The sequence below is a fragment of the Saccostrea cucullata genome, unplaced genomic scaffold (genome assembly GCF_032062105.1).
Source record: "Saccostrea cucullata isolate Sc308-1 unplaced genomic scaffold, CSIRO_AGI_Scuc_v1 ctg657, whole genome shotgun sequence".
Lineage (NCBI taxonomy): Eukaryota > Metazoa > Mollusca > Bivalvia > Ostreida > Ostreidae > Saccostrea > Saccostrea cuccullata.
The window spans coordinates 115,375-139,095 of record NW_026919188.1 but is presented as its reverse complement, the minus strand read 5'-3'; the positions used below and the strand labels follow the sequence as shown (position 1 = coordinate 139,095).

At 33.6% G+C, this 23,721-nt stretch overlaps 2 protein-coding genes across 7 annotated transcripts in view; one reads left to right on the top strand and one right to left on the bottom strand.

Moving 5' to 3' along the window:
• LOC134282083 (R3H domain-containing protein 4-like) overlaps positions 1-23,721 on the top strand; it is a 74,987-nt gene that overhangs the window by 9,762 nt on the left and 41,504 nt on the right. The window lies entirely within an intron of this gene.
• Positions 10-22,113, bottom strand: LOC134282025 (sodium/calcium exchanger 3-like). Of its 6 annotated transcripts, none has more exons than XM_062764472.1 (13): positions 21,898-22,113; positions 10,237-10,988; positions 8,996-9,025; positions 7,838-7,870; positions 7,451-7,521; positions 4,859-5,035; positions 3,668-3,864; positions 3,019-3,257; positions 2,618-2,850; positions 2,426-2,531; positions 2,139-2,317; positions 1,634-1,963; positions 10-1,141 (listed from the first exon to the last, which is right to left on the bottom strand). In XM_062764472.1, exons 2-13 carry the CDS (start codon positions 10,961-10,963, stop codon positions 896-898), a joined length of 2,568 nt encoding a protein of 855 aa, XP_062620456.1. In that variant the 5' UTR covers positions 10,964-10,988; positions 21,898-22,113; the 3' UTR covers positions 10-895. The 6 variants fall into 6 exon arrangements, with proteins under 6 accessions (XP_062620456.1, XP_062620450.1, XP_062620461.1 ...); XM_062764466.1 differs by lacking the exon at positions 21,898-22,113 and adding an exon at positions 15,587-15,744; XM_062764477.1 differs by lacking the exon at positions 21,898-22,113 and adding an exon at positions 15,275-15,499.

Genomic DNA, 23,721 nt, shown 5'->3' with positions numbered 1-23,721 from the left:
AGTCAAGACTTTATTAGAATAATTTATTTTACAATTATATATACGTGTTAACATTATCTTAATCTACAAGTATTATCACTTAATATTACTTATAAAAATACACAGTACAAAAGATTTATTCAGCGATAGCTTTACATACATTTAATTTGTTCATAAACAATAAACTCGTATTTACACGTCGATGCAGATCTGCTTAGCTGCAAAACCAGCACATTTAGATGTACAATGTCACAGTATAAATTTCTGTTTTCATGTCAAAGGTTTAAAACAATGAGAAAAAAAATCACAAAATAATCATACGTCAAATCACAGCCAATTTTCAAAATAGGAATTTTTTTCATACTCTTTGAAATTTCAATAAAATACTGAAGACATACATGTAGACATCAAAACAAGCAAGCAAAATAAAAAAAAAGAGTTATAAAAATATAAACAAAGTATATCTGTATAAAAGCAAAAAAAGTTGCTTTAGAAAAAAAAAATAGCAAAAAATAACATGTAAACATTACATGTTTTTAGTATCAGGTCAGGTCATGAATAAGCTTTTAAGATTATTTAACTTGAACAATAATTGATTTGAAAATATCCCCACCAAGAGATACAAGTAGAATTAAAAATAATATCACATTAATGAACGGTATGAAAAGTACGCCAGTAATATTCTTTTTAAAATAAAAAATAATATTGAGATTAAATATACTCAGATGTATTATAAGGAAAATACGAGAACTTCTTTGCAAAAGTTGAAGAGGAAAATAATTACACTGGAAATCTGATGAAATTGTTTTAGTTGCTAGTTATTAAACTAGAGTAAATCTAATGCCACTCTGATTTAAATTAAGTACATAATGAAAAATATTTCCAAGTTTTAAATAAAAATTCTTTAATAAAATAATTAACCAATTTGAACGTTAATAACTCCCATTGCATTTAAAGCCGAAAATAAAATGTAGAAAACCCATAACGACACCATGATCAGCGCACTCAAGATTTTCATCCCCTTCGGCCCTCCTAGCTCTGCTTGTCCGAAAGGCTTAAGGAATCTCCGCGCTATCAGCAAGAGAACGGCGACTATAGCACACGCTGTGTAGAGAATAACGGAAAATCCGAGAGATCCTGGTGGAACTTTGAATACTGTCCCCTGAAAAAAAAAATCAAAGGACTGTGTCAGACAGAATAAAAAAAAATTGATTCCATTTCCGCGTGAAAAAAGAAATTTGCAATTTGCTTATTCTTCAATATTAGAATCCCCTACAATTAAAGCCTCATTTGGTATGCATATTACTCTAATTAAGCTCTTTCAAATGATACCAAGGTCAATGACCTTGTAACCTTGACTGTGACCTATACACTAAAAAAATAACTTTTTCGAACATTCGTCATAACCTTTGAACCATAGATGATATAGACTTCATACTTGGTATGCACACTCCACTAATTAAGTTTTTCAAATGACATGAAGGTCAATGACATGACCTACATGTATACTACAGTATGTAAAAAACTTTGTTACCGCCGCGCGCATGGTGTTTCACAAACAAATCTTGTTTTACTGAAGGAATAATACACAATTTTCCCAGTAAGAGTTATCTTTCTTATCAGAGTGTCAACAAACCTTAACTGACAAACTTACTTGTGACATGTGGTAAATTGTGGCCATGAGCCAGGGTAAACCCAGACCCAGGAACACGTTAACAGAATTACTTCCGTTGATATTTCCAACTGAGCTGTCGGCTGTCTTCTCTCCAACGGCAGCTTGTTTACTGGCAAACGTATCCGGCATACTGGTTCCCAAAGCAACGAACGTAATGGCAGTGATACTGTCCTTTAAGTTTACGAGACATCCAAACAAACTGGCAAGATCTCCAATAATAGCGGTCATTATACCAATAACGGATAGAGAACAGATAAATGCAGGCCATCCGCCGAGGTACTTTGGGGGTGGCACCAGCGCAAAAAGAATCTGAAATGGGAAACAGTTAAGTTGAACTACTTTTTCATTTGCAAATACTAATACTAGTAATGTCATCTTCTCTCTTTCTGCAACGCATTTTTATGATTTTCTTTGGATTATATCATATATGACAATTTGCTCGTAAAAAATTCAAGAAATTACGATATTTTGTCAATGAACCTACTTTCCAAAAGAAAGTGAGGAAATGCAGTAAATAGTCGATGAAAGTAGCGTTCTCTATGTCTCCGCCGTTGACGTTCATGGCGTTTTTCATTTGAGTGACCCAAGTAGAATCCTCCAGCTGAAGAGCATCCATGTTAGCTTTTGTCAAGTTGACTATCCTACTCACCAAACCGTTAAATTCTGCAAATAACAATGATAACTCATGAGGATAATGTAAACTTGTTAATTAAGGTCACGTTGAAATTCATGTACTGTAGTTAAAAAAATTATTTATAGGTACTGACAAACCTTCATCATTGACGATAGTAATAATTGTTTTCCTGATTTTAGCAAGCTCTGCTCCTCCATCGCATTCTCCAAGTTCCACTTGGAAACTTTCGTCTCTTTCTGGTTTCTGTAAGGGCAAGATTAATATTTTCAGACATGCAACAGAAGAAGACGGACAGACTAATAAGCTAGCTTCATCATTGTTTTAATTACCATGCTGTCAAATATCTCGATATCGATTGTACGACAAGTCTCTCCGTGATCAAACTTCAGCACCCCTTCTCCACCTGCATAGTCTTTTCCACTGATAGCGGTGATGTCACGTGTTTTCCAGGCAACAGACACGTGACCATCAGCGCCATTGATACGGTTGACTGGAATTCGAACACGTCTGCTACTCTCCTTTGCGATGATGCTGGGTTTGGCAAATTCCAATTTTCCGGGTTCTGAAAGCAAAAGCAGATACATGTATATATTTTACTTTTATTTTGGAATTGTCTTATTTTCATAAAAAATAATGACAATTCAGTTCAACTAAAAAGGTTAATGGAGAATCGACTGATATTTCAAAAATTGATTGATGATCTTTGTTGCATCTTGGACCTTTAACTTACCATCATCATTGATGATAGTGACTTGTGTGATGGAGATATTGCCGAGGACAATGTCTTCGTTCTCCTCGGCCTCAGGAAGGGACAGTTTAACAAAGAAAAACTCGTCAGGTTCCCACTCATTATCGTCTATAATTTCGACATACAGCTGACGAAGAGCCTCATTGTTGGCAAAATGTACGTTCTCCTCTAGGTGAATGTAATCCTCTGGTGCTGTGGCCGTACCGTTTATAGTCTCCACACTGTAAAGAAAACAGAAGAAAAATTACATGAACATAAACGTGAGCTGACAATTTTTAAGACAAACATATTTCTTTTCAGAATGTCAATACAGTTAAACACGCTTATCATGAAATGATGCTTTCCGCAAAGTGTTTTCGTTCACCACGAAATAATATTCTAATATTGATTAAAACCATATTGTAAAGATTCTTTAGTGGATGTAACGAATTACACTTATTGTCTGTCTCTGTGTTAATATACGCGTGTTTTACTTTACTCAATAGATCTAATTGAAACTAAACATGACTTTTGAGCTTTAGATTCTGGTTCAGAACCTATTGAATGTGTATTATGGTAATAACCATTCAAAAAGTCTCCTTTGGTCGCAACTAAGATTTTAGAGTTATTCAATTTTGGTGGCATGGCTTACCGGACTGTGAGAGGGGTGTCCATTTTGCCGTATCTTCTTATGCCAATACGAACTTTCTTTTCGCTTTCCAGAACTGAAACGGTGGCCGCAGTGAATTCCACCACGGCCTTCGTTCCTCCCGCGGTGTGATCTTTAGTCATCACTGCCATTTTACCCTCTGCTTTTTCTTCCTCGGGTAACTGAGTTTGATCATACAACTGAAGAAAAAAAAAAGATTTACCAAATTATGATTAACAAAGGAGCATGGTAAACAAGTGCAACACACTCTCCTCTCTTTTGCATTGTAGAACGAAACAACAAAATAGTGTCCAATATAGTGGCTGTTGCATCAATAATTTTAAAAAAAAATAAATTTTAAAAACGGAGGTAAGTTTTTTTTTTATACTAAAACCTCATTTCTAATCCTTTCTTTTTTTTTTTTTTTTTTTTTTACAAACATTTGAAATGAATTATGTGCATTTAGGATGGTGCAGAAATTAAATAAAAAGTGTAATCATTTACTAAAAATAAAACAAATCAGAGGATATATTGTACATGTATTTTAAAAAAATTAAAATTGAAAATCATTCTATGTCTATGAAAAAAGTACATTATATTTCATGCAATCCAAACGCTCGTGTACCGGCATCCAAGGTATACATTTTTAAAAGTGGGAAATTATCTATGACATATACATGACTCTGAAAAATTAAGGATTAGGATTAACTAGAAGTCGCTATATTCAAAAGTCCATAGAAAATGCTTTACTAATTGAAGGAATAATAGGTTTCACGGAAAAACAAAACTTTTTCTTCTGGAACTTAAAAAAAATGGTGCCAATCGGAGGAAAGAGACTTTAGAAAAGTAGTAAAAATGCATTTCTCGTACCTTCTACTCGTGGAATGAAGGAAAATGAATGAAAAATCGTGGTATGTATATTAAATTCATTTAGTTGTATGTCATTTCAATTAATTGGAACATCAAACAAATCCATGCATGCCTTTGAAACGTTATAAATATATGAGTTTCAGTTATATTCGACTATGTTTTAGCGAGTGAAAAATATAGATATTTTTTTCTTGCATTGAACCTGCCTTATATGAAAGCTACAAAGAATTATGACATTAAATTATGATAAAAATACTTCCATCTTACAATATAAGAAACTTGAGTAAAAAATGATAAAAGTTTGAAACCAAATCGCCGTCTTACATCTTTGAAGGCCGAGTAGACCTGAGGAACCAGCTTCTTGCCACCTGACATGTTTCTTGTGGCGTTAATGCGGTACCACATCCGGCTGTGGTGCTCTTTCTCAGTCAGCTTGGCTGCCACAATTTTGGCGGCCTCCTCTGGTGGTATGCCCTGGTCCAAAGACTCATGGCCGAGTTCCTGCAAAACATGACTTCATTGTAAATACTTTTCTAGGCCTAATAAAGACAAAATGTAGAGAAATTTTAAAGCGAAATTTAATCTTTGGAAATGTGTGAGTAGAAAATGAATTGCGGTAAGTCGAGAAGAAAAAAATAAGATCTCTACATTTCCAGGAGATTTAAATACCATAGTCTATAGATTACCATGTCCACCTATAAAATATATAAAAACGGTCATGACTTTCCCCTTGCGTGCTATAACAGTTGAGATATCAACATGGATCTCTCTTTTCCGTGAAACTTTTTTCCTCCACAGAAAAACGTGTGCGATTCAGAAAAAACGATGACTGCAAATTTTTTATCGAATCGACGCTTTTGAAATATAAAACTGATCTCCTCTATGATTGTAGATTTAAAAAGAAACCTTTCCATTCCATTTTATTAAGTTCATGCTAAAAACAATTAATCTAAAATCCAAAACCATATTCTCTTTGTACATCCCTATGAAATATTGATATCTTTCCTTCCGCTGATTCTGACGATAAGGAAACATTATATATCATACAGAATTCTCATTAGAATAGTTTCGACTCTTCATAAAGCAAAACAATACCATGTGAGCATATTTATTTTCATTTTTCCATCTCTTTACATACATACAAGTTAGTTCCAATATGTCTTGTAGGAAAACTTTTTCCTCTTGAAAAATTGCTCCGCCGACAATCAAGCGCTTCCTTCAAGGAGGCAATGATTATATTTCGAGATATTTTAAATACACCATGTTTTTGTCAAAATTCCTCTTGCTAAGCTAACATCTGTTATTGACCGACAAACACATTCGGCATAACTTATAGCTTTGAGTATAATAACTATCGAATAAACAATCTAATGACAAAGGGTGTCTTGTAACATTCTGTACAATTACATTGCCGTATATCATCAATAATCGCATACTCAGTATATCAATAAAAACATCCACAAACTTTGATCAACTTGATAGGATATTAATGCACAGACTATGTACAAATGTAGTTATTTTCAAAATATCGACAATTTGAATAAAATGCGACATTTTGGTCAATATAAATGTCAATAATATTAATTTTTGTAAAGAATAAAAAAAAAAAACAACCAAAGCCCTAAGCCACTACTTCTGTGTATGGTTTAAAGAGATCTATGGTTGGAAATGTCATCGACTTAACTTTGTTTCCCTGAAAGCGTACTTTGTGATCTTATACAACATTCTTAACTAAAACATAAAAAAGAATGAGGAATGACGTCCTAGTGACTTAACACCGTTAGAAATGTGAGCTCTTCAGGGGAATTCCTGACTTCTATGACTGTATTACATCAACTCCTACACGTAACAGCGAATCCATCAGTCTAAACACTTGTCTACCCAAAAAGTTGCTGACGATAACAATTGAAGACAGTTTCTTAGAAAATTCAAAGATACGCGATCTTTAATTGGACGTCGGCCAGTATCGTATACCATGATACTTGAGTTTTTCCAAACCGTTGACGCCAAATCACTTGAATATATACATGTATAATATGAAATAAGCAAAAAACAAGTAACATTGCATTTTGTTTGACATTTCGTATCAGCAATATTTTCCTTCTCTAAATAGTTGACATTTTGTGAGCATGTACTTCAACTATTCATTTCGTGAGTAATAACTTTCCAACCTTGAATATAATAGCAAGTGATAGCTTTCCAATACACAGGAGTATATTCTATATTTGAAAACGTGTCTACAATCCGTTGCTTCTAAATTGATATCTTAATGAATGCAATTTGTCAACTAGAAAATCAGAAACATAATGGGATAAAATCCCATTTCTTCATAATGGCACCCTAGCAAACATAATAGAGTTCCTGACCATAGGCGCTCCCTATGTAATTCTGTAAATGACATATGATAAGTATAATATATAGGTCTACCCCTCTATACTGTTATTTTATAGTATAGAGGGGTAGACCTATATATTATACTTATCATACGTCATTTACAGAATTACATGGGGAGCGCCTATGTTCCTGACAATGACATTATATTTACTGCCGAGTTTTGAGATCAGTGACCGTAAGACAAAAACATCCTCTTCTGTGTCCAAAGATTAAAACTCACAATCCTTCCGACGAATACAACAAGCTTTATGATTGTTCACCTCAGAACAAAGGTTTTAGAGATAAGTTTTTGTGTAAGGTCTGTCTGTCTGTCTCTCTGTCCGTGAGGAGAGATTTAGGTCACCCAGCGAAAAACACGATTTCCTTGAATAACTTTGAATGAATGTGTTTGGTATGAGCAACGAAAAAGTACTTTCGGATGGCATGTGTATTACTAATTATGTTTAATTAGGTAAAAAAGTATTTTTAGATCACATCTATGATTTGAAAATTAAAAAGCTATAATTAATAATCTGTTATTACCTTCGCTAGTTTGAGAAGTTTTTTATTCGATTCACGGTTCTCCTCTTCGGTGACTTCGGGCTTTTTCTCTTCTGAAGAAAATATGAGATCTTAAATCAATTACTTTTCAAAACAATAATACGGATTAAACGAGTGGATTAATTTCAAAGAAAATAAATATCCCAAGTGATATCATATGACTATTTTTTTTTCTTTTCTTACGTTGTTTTTCCCCATTATCATAAATATATTATATGACCTTAAGTCTATCATACAATAACCCATAAATGTTCAGAAGCAAAAATGATACATGTATTTTGAATTAAACCAAATTACCATGATATATAGCAAACAGAAGCATCCTTGATGACATGAGAAATAGGGTCTGGATATGAATTCATACATTACCTTTAGGTATTATGGCAATGTCTGTGGTTTGGGCTGAAGCAACATGAAAAGATGAGCATTTTTGTGAGAGCAAGAACATGACAGGCAAAATTATCATGTATCTACTGTTGTAAGACTACCAATTTCTCAATTAAATTGAATTTTTCAATATTGACTTTTTAAAATTCAAGTTAAAAAGTTTTTTTTTAACGCAATTTTTTTGCTTTATAATGTTACGTATATCAGATTCTTTGATCAATATTAATGTTAAACTGATATATATGTATATAGATGTAAAGATATAATTTGAAAAGTGGGGTTCTTTAAATTTTCAGAATTTTACATGCTTTATGAAATTATATTCACTTCTATATTGCATACCTTTATACAATTTAATGTTAATTGTTTTACAATCATGTTAGTTAATAATATTTGGGAAAAGTAGATACATGCATTTTACCATAAAGAAATCTAAGGTGTGATTTTGTATGGAATATAGCAAACCCTATTTCTCATTCAAATTACGTGCAACATCAAAACAAAGATAAGAAATGAAGAGCTAACTAAAGTGATGCTTTTCTACATTTGAAAGAAGCCTCCTAGATAATTCATTTAATGTAAAGCTTACTTTGCCAAAATAATCTAAAGCGTTTTCTTTTCTTTTTTTATTGAGAAAACCTCTTGTTAAAAATCTGAGCCTGTGTGTTAGTTGAAAAGCAGTGAATATTAGATACAGATGTTGCATCCCAAATGCTGGAAGTACTCAACCAGAATTGAGGATGTTTTAAATATGTTTATACGTATAAATATGAAAGTAAAGATGTGGAATACCATAATACACATGAAGTTAATCTAGCTATATAGAAGGTGACTAAATCAGATACTTTGAAGAAAAAAGAATATTAAAAATAGAATGAACACGTGAAAAAGAAGTGAGTACTTAGAAAATACGAGTTAAAAAACTTCCTCTACAAAAGATCTCTACTTTATTGAATGAATGATTTATATGTACTTAAAACACATGGTTCACTTGATATTTTTAAAATGTTTTCAATATTCAAAGTAGAGATCTTTTTTTAAAAGAATAAATTATGAAATTTTTAATGTAGTTAAGACTGTTACAGTCTTCTATCCATGCAACTTAGCAACCAAGTCACGTGGACAAATATGATTGGCTACCTGTTGTCAATGGTTCATTTGCATAACCCTCTAAAAGAAAGAAAAAGGACAAAGTAAGCATTGATATGTAGCAGTGATACCTTAAATTTCATCATCATTGGCTGCAACTAATTCAGCACCCGATCTACATTCATATGAATGTAGTTTGACACTAGTTTGCTGTCGCTATTAGCAAGGAATGCAATTTTCAGTAAGCAATTTATGACCCATAAAGCATATTTGTCTACTAAGTAGACAAAATGGTGTGTGTTTGAAATTAGTAATGGCATGATGCATATCATAAAAGAATATAACAAAGGTATACGTGCAACACACCTGGGCTCTCGTATCTCGACATGATAAAAAACATGTTTTGTTCGGTTCATTCTTTGTTGTTACTCACAAAAGTCATAATCCTATTTTGAGAATGTCCACAAAAGACGCGATGATTTATCATGACAACGGAAAATAAAATTGACAAGAAATGAGCAGTAAAAGAAGTATGAACATCAGATAATTGCAGACTTGCAGACCTTAAATCGATGCATCTACGTTAGGAAATAGATCTACAATATATTGTTGTCTCCATCGCCGAACAGTTTTGTTTTGGTCGACAGATAATTAAAAAATCGACGTGTCTTTTTTTTATTCACGGACAATTTCGAGCTCACCGTAGTCGGGAACAATAAAATTTGACAAGAGAATGTATGTTATTAACAACAAATGTAATTATTATAACAGTAATAACTAATATTTTTTTTGTTAAAATTCAAAATCAAACTTTTAAATTGACTTGACCTTTTGCTTTGACTTATAAATATTGCAAAGCTAGGACATAATAAAAGATATTTCGAAACAGCAGAAAGATACTAGGAGCCTAGTATATGCATCGCAAAAGAGATCTGAAATTGTGTCTAGTAAATACATGTATACCGGTATATCATGTTCGAAATGAGTATTATAAGCACAATCACAAACTTGCAGCTGTTGTGCAAAAAACGTCAATAACTGAAGAAAAAATAATCTCAAGAGAAACCATCTGTTCTCTGTAAAATACTTAAGACCTGGGGAAAAAAAACGATATGACGGAACAATATCAATACAAGGTACTCTCCATTATAATAAATGTGAGAGACTACAGATCCTGCAAAACGCAACTTTCATGTTTTTTTTCTTAACATTGACTGATTAAGAACTTGTGCATTTAGCCTTTGAGTGTGTTGAGCTTTAGCATTTGAAAAAGGGAGATAACCCAAACTTACCCAAAGAAATTCCGACCATTCCATTTTCAACAGCTTCTTCTTTCTTCATGCAAGGTCTCTTGTCAATAAGATATGCTCCAATAATAAGCGCAGGAAACATTAAGAAAGTGATGACGGCTTCCACAATATCCACCACCCCTGGAGAAATAACTAGAATGACGAGTGATAGCCAGACATAGGCCCAAATACAACTAAAAGTTGTTAATCCGAAAACTCGCATATTGGCAATTCTGCGAGTCTCCCCATCTGGGATAGAGAAGATGCATATCGCTGATATAACCAAAAGGTTAAAAGCCGCTGACCCTACAATGGTGCCGGGTCCCAGTTCTCCGGCCTCAAACTTCCTGCCGACGATTTCTATGACCGACAGTAATATTTCAGGAGCGCTGGTTCCAAGCGCCAACAGACTAAGATTTGCAACTGTATCATTCCAGACTTTCACTTCAATCATTTTAAATCCGTCCGGTTCGTTTTGGTCTGGAATTCTGACCTTGGCAGTTTTTGAGGTGATCTTCTCAATTGAACACATGAAGACATCTGCAATCAAGGCCACCCCGAGAAAGCACCATAGCATAGCAATCAAGTACAAGAAAGTTCTAGTCCCTGCTGACCATGTGTATTCGTTGATTATGGGTAAGATCATAGCATTTGAGCAGGTGTAGTTATAAACATCTATTGTCATACATCCTGATCCACCTAGAGGTGATGCTGTTGTATTATTAGCCATGTTGCTAGTCCGTTGTTTCTTCTAACTAAAAGATAAAATACGCAGGCCGTTATTAAAAAAATATTTTTAGTTTTTACTAAATAAGTAATTTCAATTTTCAGTGAATCTATATCTAATAATCATGTCACCGTAAGTAAAAGACATTTTCTGTAATAAAAAGAAGAGCAAAGTTTTCAGATTGAATATAACTTTCTTTTCAAATAAACAATCAGTGAAAACAAAATAAGTCAAACTAATAGTCAGCGTAAAAAACCCATTAATCTGAACCCTCTGAAAATGAAATGTACCTAATACAAATTAATTAATTTAATATCTTTCTTGCTGGGAAAGACTTGAATACAGCGAGCAAGCTTTTGCTTCGCGCAATTTTTAAAGCTTTAACTGTGTAAGGTCATTAATCTATTAATTTTCGTTAGGGTTTCATTTCGATGTTTTCGTTGTTAACCCTATAACCTTGAAGAGACTCACGAATTTATGCCCACCATTTCATGTAATTTAACAAATTTTACTATTTAAAAGGTATTCATCCGTGAAAGTAAATCCCCACGAACCCAATGATATATATTTTTTTCCTCAAATCATCGAAATTTGAATCCATTAAAACAAGTGATTTAACGGTATATAACCCTATCTACGGTCACCGATCCTTCCTTTTGCTCGAAACAAAATTGCTGAACACAGTTCTGTCCTCCAATAGAGAAAACGCCCACAAAACTAATTTCATGTCATAAGCTGGGTATACAGCATACAGATGTATGGTCAGTCTTATTTCTCAAGAGATTCAAAGTAATAAAACTTCCAGAAAATAGTGTTCGATATGAAATATAGGGCTGTCACGGTTAACCGAAAACTCGGTTAACCGCTCCGAAATGGCATTCGGTTCGGTTCGAGTCAGGTTTTCCGGAATTCGGTTCGGTTTTTTTATAATACTAATTTGCTTGCAACACACGTTGTGATTGGTTGTTTATTTCAATGAAGGGTTCTTTAACCAATGAAAATACAGGTAACATCGAAGACATTTAAACATGGCATACACATGTGGAAGGAAATCCAAATCACAAGTAATTTGTCAACCACGTCCCCTACTTTCAAAAACGTGAAGTATTCCCACACCTGTGATTTGGTGATAACTCTAGTCAATAACTATATTTTATTTTATTTTAAACAAGAAGTTTATTACTTTGTTATGTTACATTTAACAACTTGTTCTGTTGAATAAAATGGATAGAAATTTGTGTCAGCAAAATAGTACTTTCTACAATGTCCATAATCCTTATTATCCTTTGATATATATAAAGATGTTTTATTTAAATTCTCAAAATGAAAACCGAACCGAAAAAACCGAAAACCGAGAATTTATTTTCTGAACCGAACCGAACCGAAAAATGTCTGAACCGTGGCAGCCCTAATGAAATACGCACCGCCGATATCCTGCAATTTAGTTCCCTCTAAGAGTGTCGTGGGACATCAACAGAAACAGCTTATAGTACAATGTGATTTATACAAGGTACTAGACAATCGATACCACACCATTGTTCTTAAGAGGCACGTTAATGTCATCACCGACTCAACCAGACTCAAACTATCCACAACTCCGTGTCTATTTCTGTCATTCATATACAGGAAGTTTGGAGATCGATTTGGAAGGAATGAATGAATGTTGATCTGACAGTATATGTGTAAGAATGTGGTCACATACTAGAATTAACGTAAGTGACCCTCCCTCTGCTTTCATTGATAAAAACGTACCTGTTCTTTATAATAGTATGCAAAAGAAGTAGGTGTAGGAGGCATCTGTTTTTTTTTCTTTTACAAGTCTTAAGGGCTTTGCCTGTTATAAATTCTATAGGTAATTTCGTAAAGTAGATTTCAAATATTATACAAGAAGCCGTTTAACATTCTGTACAGGTAAAACTTTATTTGATTTAAAAAATTCAAATTTTAAAATGTGCATGAGTGCACCAAACGACAATAAAGAAACCACCTTTACCTGTTCAAGATTGCAGTTCACAAGAACACCCAAATAATGATATGAATATATGTTTGAAAATCCGCCCACGCCCCTGCCTACAACTTTTACATTATGAACCCTATGTCAACATAGAGACCTGTGCCTGCTATCGTCATATTTCTTGTGACTCAAAAACACCTAACCCTTGCTGTGATGTGATTGAAGCGGCAAGGTGCGAAGCACTTTCTATGATGGATGAGAGGAGTTTTAATTGGATTATATACGATATATAAAATTATTAACAAACATCTTCACAGAAATGAGTAGGGAACATCAATAATATATGATTATTTATGGGACCGAACTGTATACCTGGTTTGTTTGTTGTTTTCCCCACATACCTGGGCTAGACGAATTGTTCAAAACGATGATAAATGTATATAATTATCAAATCTCGTATATCTACCTGCCGGGAGTAATTTCTGTATCTGATTAACCTAAAAAGTACCAAGGGTATGCATCTGGCATAAAAACTGCATTTTAGAGGCCTATTAAGCAAAGACTAGTTCAAAAAGATTTTATAAATTGTTAAGGACCGGTGTTAATAATACTTTTTTCATTCAATATTGTAAGTTTTTGTTAAGGAAGCATCCCTACATTTTATTGGAACAGAATCTTCGTCCGGTTTAGTTTTTTTTTACTATGCAGGCTTAATTGCTTGTTGAACGCATACCCCCTATGGCTGCTAAACAATTATATGTTCTTTGCTGAATATATACCTTGCTTGCAGAAGCTGGAGGTTCATATTTTATTTACAATCAAAAGTAATGCTCGGTATCTGTGACGAGCTCATTGATTGGTCAGCGAAGTCCCGAGGCGGGAAATATTTGTGTAATTAGTAAGCAAATAGCCTTCCGGTCAAACATAGAATATAATGGTGAAGAAATTAAGTACACGTAAACTCATCTCTATCCAAACAAAATGTATGATTTCAGAAAAAAAATCATTACTGTAGTTGATCGAATCTCTGCCATTTGATAATTTGTGTTTCAAAAAAAAAAATCCATAACGTAAATGCATCATGGATCGCTTAATTAGAATCCCCTATTGTCCCTGGTGTCTAATTCTCTTTGCAATTAAGAAGTGGTATAAAAATCAATCTAAATGAAATACATTGAAGTGATTTTTGATCCTGTACATTTGACAAAAATATGATACACTGTAGAACATCAGGAAACAATCAGAGGACAATTACAGACCTAGAATTGTCATGTTTTGCCAGGGGCAGTAGCGGCACAGAGGGGACCCCTCGTCATAATTAAGAGGCCTTTGACCCAAATCTGGGTTTATACGAGGGAAATTGTGTTTGTTTTTGCAGGTGAACAACAGGTGTGCGAGGATAAAATAAAATTGACCACGCCCTTCTAAAAGTTTGATCCCCTTGGCAACTCCCGCTTCTACGTTAAAACAAAGTTTCAAAGGGGGTATTATATTTCTACCCAGGGAAGCGAAGTATGTGATAAGGAAACGGAATAATCCATTGTACCGTAAAGTTTGATTTTAACGAATCAGCTCAACGTAAACAAAGCTTTATAATTGAACATCACATAGGGTTCCTGATAAAGCGGGTACTTGTCTAGGAATTGCATAATACTTTATGGTTAAATGCCAAGAATTTAAATCATGAATGATTCTAGATACACATATATAGTCAAAGCTGACATAATTTATTAAGTAGTTCAAGGTCTTGTTTGTACACTAGTTTCGCTGCAGATGAGGTCGAGTGAGTATATGGAATTTGTATATAATGACTGGTCAGGAAACATTATTATATATATTGAATACGGAGGGATGCCTTTGATCGAAATATTTCACGGCACATACTCCTGGAACTGGAAAATTGAGTGAACATGAATAAACCATCACAATATCGAACATATTTTCCCTTTTAACAGTTAGTGGAAGGGCGGGCCCCTATGAGCTCCGTGTCCATTAAGATGAAGATGAACTGAACGAACGTGTTATTTCAGGACAAACCTGTTTCGTGTCTAGCTAGTTTATCATATTGCGATGTAAATACATATATGCACATTTGAGGACTTTGATTGCATAATTGTGTGAATGTACTACAAGTGCAGTGTCCACTCATATACATGTACTCTAGAGCAGATGTAGGAAATTATTATATTGTTAAACACGATTTTCAGAAGGAAGTTAACAGTGATAATTAGGTCGGTTATAAATAAGCTAGACGAATAGGAATTTTTAAAAAAGATTTAAAGATCTTTGCAACTGTTTTATTCTTGTATGCATTCCACGAAAAATAAAAATAAAATTTAAATGCAGAATGTTCAACTTACTTGAATCTGCCACCTAAAGATCCTTTATCAAGTTAAATGTCATAAAACTAAATTCATTTGCTACAACCTCTCAATCCATCAAAAACACTGAAAACCACATAAAGTACAAATAAATCACGATAATACATGAATATCCATTCAAGAGAAATCAACGATGCAACACAGTTTTACACGGTAATATTCTTCCCTATAGTACTGAGGGGCGTGGTGTGCATTTTCAGGTCAGTCGACGCGAGTCACTTATCGTGCGGGGGAAGCTATAAGTAAAATTTACTTATCAGCGCATAACTCCAAGATGAGTAAGGGGCTTACCTGTTAAACCATCGGAGGATCTCAAATATCCGTGTGTGAGTGGCGAGGGCGTCAGGCCGCGAGTGTGACTGTCTACTAACGGTGACAGAATGTTTGATCAGCGGATCAATACGCCAGGCCTTAGGGATGCATTAAATAATTCGGTTTTATGACTAAAAGGCGTGATGCTGGCTCTTTTTTTCGGTTTTTGCTGCAGGGGTATGGTCTGGATAAACTTGTTTGTCTGATAAAATAAACCAGAACGAGATTTAAATAATTTAATTAGCGCCTAATATGCATGTGTTGTCTTGGTTCTGCATGTGAATTATTTTTATAGTTGTTTATTTCATTCCCCACAGGGCACATGTATATGGGTTGTACTTTTACAGGTTTTGAATTATTTATATATTTTTCCTAGTATGGCAAGAACTGCAGCATTTAAATTCATTTGGGTGAGGAAAAAATCACATTTTTTTGTCGTTCAGATATAGTATGATACTTTATACATTTGCACATTTTAGTACAAAAGAAAACGCAGATGGTGTCAAGTATATGACAGTATGAATTTTTTTTTAATTCCAAGGACTGCAATACATTTTTTAATCGCTGATCTAAATATGGCAAAAAAAAAAAAAATGAAAGAAAGCTGAAACGGTTTTAAATTTGATTAGTGAGTCTCGTAATATCGATCTCCTTACCAATTCTATCATTCTAGAAATATTCTCCGTATTCCAAAAAAATAACTTTACCAATCAAAATGCACTTAACTTTTTTTAAATCTATGTTTGATTGAATCACGGATATAAACTGATGTTAATCAAGTTTCTCTCTTTATTTACAAACTACTTGCTTCCCCGTTCCGTTGATTACGCGATTTTACCAGCTAAATCGGTTTACAATTTAATTTTATCGTTCATCTTGGAACAAAACATAGTTTGGGAGAAAAGATTAAATGTATAAATTTATCCCTCCTCTCAAATGGTGATCAAGACAAGATATACTAGTTAATGATTTTGTAGTTTCTTCAAACTTCGAAATAGATCTCGAGGTACATGCTCGAGTAGAGAAATTAAAAACTTTTTAAAAATCGTCTTCATGAGGCCAACTAATACAAACTAATATGGAATAATTTTCTTGTAGTAGAAAGGTCAAGCTTGTTTAAATCTTGTCAACAGAGCTATGGCGGGGGCCAGACCAGGTTTTTATCGAGAATGTAGATCAATATATTTTTAAAATCTTTGGAAAAAGAAAAGGTTTGCACTGAGGAAATTGCGGGGGGGGGGGTTAAAGTAATGAAGCATCTCTTTCGAAGATTTAATTTTGTTACGAAATCGAAAAATTGAAATTCATAAACTCAGAAGCAAGTATCACATAAGAAATCATTATCCGTCTTATACAGAAAACATTATAACTGTGATAAAACTTATCAATATGTGTCTATGCTTTGATTATACCCTGATAGTTATATACTGATAGTGTGACATTGCGTGCGTATACTTCATTACATATGACGATCCTTTGACATTACTTGTAAGTTCTTCGTCCAAAGATGATACTTCTTAATTATATGATAAAACTTTGTACTTGAATTGTTATGCCCCCGTAAATGAAGTTCCGGGGGTATATAGTTTTTGTCGTGTCCGTCCGTCTGTCTGTTTGTCCGCAAAAACATTAACCTTGTCCATAACTTTTGATTTAGGGGAGCTATGACTTTCATATTTCACTTGTGTATTTCTTATGACAAGACCTTTCTTTGGGTACCACCAAATTTGATCTTTTGACCTTGACCTTGGAGTTTGACCCACTTTTACACAAAAATTTCAGACTTTTACTTTGGCCATAACTTTTGAATGGTAGATACTAAGACTTTCATTCTTCACATATGTAATCTTTGTAAAAAGTCGCTTCATTGGATACCAAGAACTTTGACCCTTTGATCTTGACCTTAGAGTCTGACCTACTTTTCAAATACAACATTGAAAATAATTTTTTAATAAGGGTTAGAAATATGGCTTTCATACTTCACATATTTAATTCTTGAGACAAGACCTTTCATTTGATATCAAGAACCTTGACTCTTTGACCTTGACCTTGGAGTTTGACAGATTTTTACACAAAAAATCCAAACTTTTACTTTGGCCCGACCCTAATTTTTAAATGATAGATACCAGGAGTTTAATATTTTAGATATCACTTCTTTGTGTCAAGACCTTTCATTTGAAACCAACAATTTTGACCTTGACCTTGGATATTTCCGTACTTATGAAAAAACTTTAACTTTGGCCATGGCATTTGAACGGTAAGGGCTTGGGCTTTCATATTTTACATATTTAATCCTTGTGAAAAGACCTTTCATTTGATATTAACAACTTTGACCCTTTGACCTTAACCTTGGATTTTGACCTACTTTTTACAAACTTTAGTCTTGGTCATAACTTTTGAACAGTAAGGGCTAGAACTTTCATACTTCATATATGTAATTCTTGTAACGAGACCTTTCATTGGGTATCAACAACTTTTACCCTTTGACCTTGGATTTTGACCTACTTTTTACAAACTTTAACCTTGACCATAACTTTTGAACGATAAAGGCTAGCACTTTCATACTTACCATATGTAATCTTTAAGACAAAGCCTTTCTTATGAAACCAACAACCTTGACCATTTGACCTTGATCCCGGAGTTTGTCCTACCTTTAAAAACGTTAACCTTTGTCATAGCCTTTGAAAGGTGGTGCTAGGGTTTTATATTTCACATTTGTATTTCTTAGGAAAGGGCCTTACTTTAGGTACTAACATATTTGATCTGCATTTGAGAAAGCAGCTTAACCTTCGCTATGTTGCCATACGAGGGCATCAGTGTTTCACAAACACATCTTGTTTTGTATTACATGTATTTTATTTGGAATATTAAACATACGTGGTCTGTACATTGCCTGATTTTATTTTGATTATCACATGCAAGTAAATATACTATTTTGACCTTTTAGAATATAATACAGTGAAACTTCTCCAAACCGGCCCCCCTGGAAACCGGTTCTCCCTGAACATCGGCCAAATTTATAAGTCCCGGCAAAATTCTTAACATTTCTTTACACACAAACTCTCATAAAACCGGCCACCCCTGAAAACCGGACACCGGCCACTTTTCCAAGAACAAAAGTTAAAAAACATAGGAAATTTCCCCTCATCATACCGGCCGCTTTTTTATTGCAAGAAATTTAATTGTCATTGGCCAGAGGGGTAATAATGACCGACCGGAGGTGTGAAAATAGCCTACCCACGAGAAGTCAGAGGTGTGAAAAATTGAATATGGCCTCATAAGGTTTTCTATTGTTTAGCCGTCTTGATGGGGTAGTCATCGTGCCAGACTACGTAAATGGCCAGTCCAAGCTGTGCACATATGATTAACATTAATTAAACTTGAATTAATTAGATATCAAGCAACTAATGAAATTAAATCACAAAAAGAATCAACAAATTATCGCACGCCATATTGCATCATCCTTTTAAATACACATAAGCGGCCTTAAAATTGGGTACTGTTAAATAATGTTAAGAAAAAAAAAATAATTAAAATGTTTACCAAAATATACATTTCATGATTAAAATAAGAGAAGTTTTGCTCAGAAAGGCTTTAATTATTACTTGTAACTGAAGTACAAACATTTGTTTAATGACGTAAGCGATACACAGATACACATGCAGTATTCTGAATAGACTTCAGTTAAGGTAAAGAGTCTGGTTTATTTCTTCGCATATGATTAATAAAGTAACTTTCCATGTTTTTTTCTGTTCTTTTTTTTTCTTATTTCTTTTCATGAAAATCAACATGTATGTCGAATTTATCATCACTAATAATAATTTCCTTTTTTTAGACCTTAATATATATTACGTGTCTGCCGATAATTAATAATATGTTGACAGATAATTATAACAGACACCATTTTTCCTAGCATCTGTCATAGTTCTGCATTTCTTCAGTATGTTAGATTCTCGGGAAACCGGCCACCCCTCCAGTCCGGCCATTTTATTCAGTCCGGCAGCTGGCCGGTTTAGAGAAGTTTTACTGTATAAAATATGTTTATGCCCCCATAATCAAAGATTTGTGTAGTTTTTCCCTGTCCGTCCGTCTGTTTATTTGCTTGTCCGCAAAAACTTTAACCTTGCAGATAACTTTTGAGTGAATGAGGCTATGTCTTTCAAATCTCACAGTTGTGTACTTAAAAAGTGGGTTTATCTCCTTTTAACCTTGACCTTAGAGATTGACCCACTCTTTAAAAAATTAAACTTTGTTCATAACATTTGAACAGTAAGAACTAGGACTTTCATATCTTATAGATGTACATGTATTCCTTGTAACAAGACCTTCCTTTGGGTACCAACAATTTTAACATTTTGACCATGACATTAGAATTTGCCCCATATTTTAAAAACTTAAACCTTAACCATAACTTTTGAACAGTAAGCACTAGTGTTTTCATATACGGATATGCATTTCTTGTGCCACGACTTCTCTTTGTATATCAATAATTTTTGACATTTTGACCTTGACCTTAGAGTTTGACACACTTTTTAAAAACTTAAACCTTAATCATAACTTTTGAACAATGAGCACTAGGCCTTTATTTACCGATGATAAGACCTTTCTTTGGATACCAACAATTTTGAGCATTTGACCTTGACTTTGGAGGTTGACTTACATTTGAGAAACTTCAACCCTCGCCATAAGCTGTCATACAGGGGCATCAGTATTTCACAAACGTATCTTTCTTTTTTTAACAATTGTTTATATTCCGATGCTTCCCTGCTACAAGTGTCTTTAAATGATAACATTTTGATTTCTTTTTCGTCATTTCGGACTTTCTAAATTTTTCTTTTCAATTAAAGTAATAGAAAATGAATAATTGTTTGTATGAAGATTGCAAATATAAAAATATATACAATTTTCATACAAACATATGCGGCATATACTAGTAACGAAAAATTGTAATATATATTCTAAAACGTCAAAATAGATCGAAGCACAAAAGATCCGCCTACACTAACTGCAATACAACGGTTGCAATTAAGTTTTCTGAAACACCCTGTACGTACATTAAATATTACTCTTTTTGTCAATTTCTGACTATAATATCAATATATGTAGACCTACTCATTCAAGAATTTCTCATAAATATTACTTATAACACATTAAGGATTATATCTCACCAGTCCTTTGAAAAACTGTAAAACGTTTTGATACATGTGCCTGTTATAAACTGTATAAGAAATGACTTTTCCTGTTAAACATATCACTGATGTTCACGATTAGAATAACGCAACACGACATTTGCATTCCTAAGCTGTTGTAACGTCGGGTAAAACAGCTTTTTATTATGCTGCTTATGTAATGGAGAAGAAGACAAATGTTATAGATCTACAGAGATAGAAGAGGAGGAATTCTCTTTATTATACATGTATGATGACTAAACTACATCCCACGAGTCAGATCCAGCAACCTTGAAAGGGGGGGGGGTCGTCGTAGGGGCCCAAAGCCACACCAAAAAATGATTTATTAAATCTTATGTATATTTTGAACATGGGGGGGGGGTCTCTCTAAATCCGCCAGTGGAGTTTGCAAAGTTTGTGTCGAGGAATAACGTAATCATTATAACATTAAACCTTACATCCTTTTTATACCTTTCTAGTATCGATTTTGTCTCAAAAGCTGAATAATTTAATGATGATGAAAGATTTGAAAATCCATTATCAAGAGAAAAAAAACTGTTTTAAGTTTAAATGTCCCGTTTGTAAAGGTATAGCGATCAATAATGAAGCAATTATATCAATCTAAAGTCAATCGTACAGATTGTTGTCAGTGCACCTCTAGTAAACATGTGAATGCCTCGGTTTTCAACTGTTATGGGATGTTCAAATAATGGAAACCCCCCTTATGGCTCTCTTGTAACACGGTATTCATATGTCACTTTTAAATACTATGATTATTACAATTAAGTGTATTCTATTTAATATTACACAAGAGCTCTGTATTTGTTTTTATTAATAAAATATGATGATGAATCGACAGCTCTCCCAGAGGACCATTAATAACGCCATAATGTATTAAACGTACCGGATGAGCAAATTGTCATTCATTTCCAATCCCTGTCGTATTTCCAAGAGGACATAGATACAATGGGTTGAACATTTTGGATTTACTGAGCGCTTAATTCTAACTATATGTATATTAAAATTACACATATATATTTTTTTTTGTTAATGACTTTATATAAACAAAAAGGCAAAAATATAGGGACGGTCACAGAAATATATATCTAGATATGTACTTACTTTTTCAGAAGATGTAACAAGGATCATTCACTCTCAATGACTGTCTGTCAGTGTGCAGGAGGGGCCGCATCTGGCACAACTGATTCGAAAACTTTGCGATAAGAAAACTTCCTGAATACCAGATTTGTCCTGCATTACATCCTGATTTGTTAGAAAATTTTATAAATAAAGTAATTTATAAAGACAAAACGTGTTTGTTCCTATGATATAATGTTAACGATCAACATCTTCCTTGTAAACGAAAATGGTTTAATTTCGCATAGAAAGATAACTCGAATTTAAAACCTAGACATCTGTTCTCTTGTGCAAGTTGTTTCTCTTTCTCTTTCTTGTAGATCACCACACGTCCAACAGCTTTCACAAAACTATCCGAAATGTGACATCCTTGAGTTAATACTGAATCTCTCTGAGTATTTGACATGACCACATGTCTTAAACTGAATAAAAGACAATATTAAGGAAGTTTTTTTTTTCGAACATTCTGTAACAAATTATCAGCCAAAACTGCGTTTGAATTGAATGAATATAATCCAGAGTGTGTCAAAGTCATATCGATATGGCGTCGAAAGTCAAGCAATAGATATATAAAGATACATGAAGGTGTTTCACTTTCAAATAATTTACTTTGAGGTTTACCTCTCAATTTTGTACTTCAAGTTTGCAACAGATCCATTTACTTTGATGTTGAAGGATCCTATATGGACTCACTTAAAGCCAAGAGTTATAACATTTGAGACCTACCTGCATGGATCATTCAGATACTAAGTTCTTTTTTTCGTATTTATTGCATCATTAAAGTTTTAAATATCGAACATAATGAGCAGACACATATTTTCCCAAATTTTTCTAGACATAAGTTTTACTATTAAAGAGGATGTTCATCGAAAGTCTGGATAAGGTTATCATAAGGGTAATGTAGTGTTTGAATAAAGAATGATACTGAAAGAAGTTGGAACCCCTCACCAACCCCAGAAAGAGATTTTTGAGTTTGGACAATCTCCCTTTCTTCCAAGTTTAAATTTGTCAGGGATTTTTCAGGTACGATGAATTTTTTCTCGTCCCCTTTCAAAAACGATGCTATACATGTTGGTCGCTACAGCAAAAGGCACTTTAAAATGAATTTAGATTAGAAAACTTATAGATAATTATAAATTCAAATGTTCAAATTAACCTTCTCCTTTTTTAATTTAGGTATTCAAAGAAGTTCCATCAACATTTTCAGAAAAAAACATTTTCATGAGTCGGTTTTCAAAAAAAAAAAATGCAAGTTTGCATTTTCCTAGTTATACTTTCTTGTTAAAGTCGTGTATGTACTCATTCAACTCAAAAAAAGACATTTTGCTATAAGCTGAGGCTAATAACATTGTTATGTTGAACTTTTGTAAAACTTATATTACATCAATTATAAAACAATAGATGTCAAACTTCATCTTTCTTGAAAGAGCATTTCAAAATACTTCTTAGGTTCAAAGTCATTAAATTGCATCGATTTTCATACTAGTATTACATTTTAACATCAATAACTTTAGTGTAAGGGTTTTTGGTACATGTAGGACGGATATGCTGTTCTTTTTTTAAGAAGGGGAAGGCAAATCACTAAATTCCTGATATTCATTAAGCTTTTCGAAAACAAACGCATACATTTTGTCCATGAGTTTTGTCCATTGTTCTAGAAAGAATGAAAGAAAACAGTTTTCGAAGCTTAGAATATGATTCTGGGGTCGGAAGTCCACCTATTATGACATATTCGTGTACTTTCTCGTAGCTTAAGAGGGTAAAAATAAGTAGATTGAAAAACGTCAAAACCGAGTAAGATGAACTCAA

What these genes read in the sequence shown, in the direction of transcription:
- LOC134282025 (XM_062764472.1), bottom strand. Translation starts at nt 10,963, where the DNA reads ATGGCTAATAATACAACAGCATCACCTCTAGGTGGATCAGGATGTATG. An exon ending in CACTATCATCAATGATGATG is followed by an intron (nt 2,851 to 3,018) that starts GTAAGTTAAAGG and finishes TTTTGCTTTCAG; the next exon opens with AACCCGGAAAATTGGAATTT. An exon ending in CAATTTACCACATGTCACAA is followed by an intron (nt 1,142 to 1,633) that starts GTAAGTTTGTCA and finishes TTTTTTTTTCAG; the next exon opens with GGGACAGTATTCAAAGTTCC.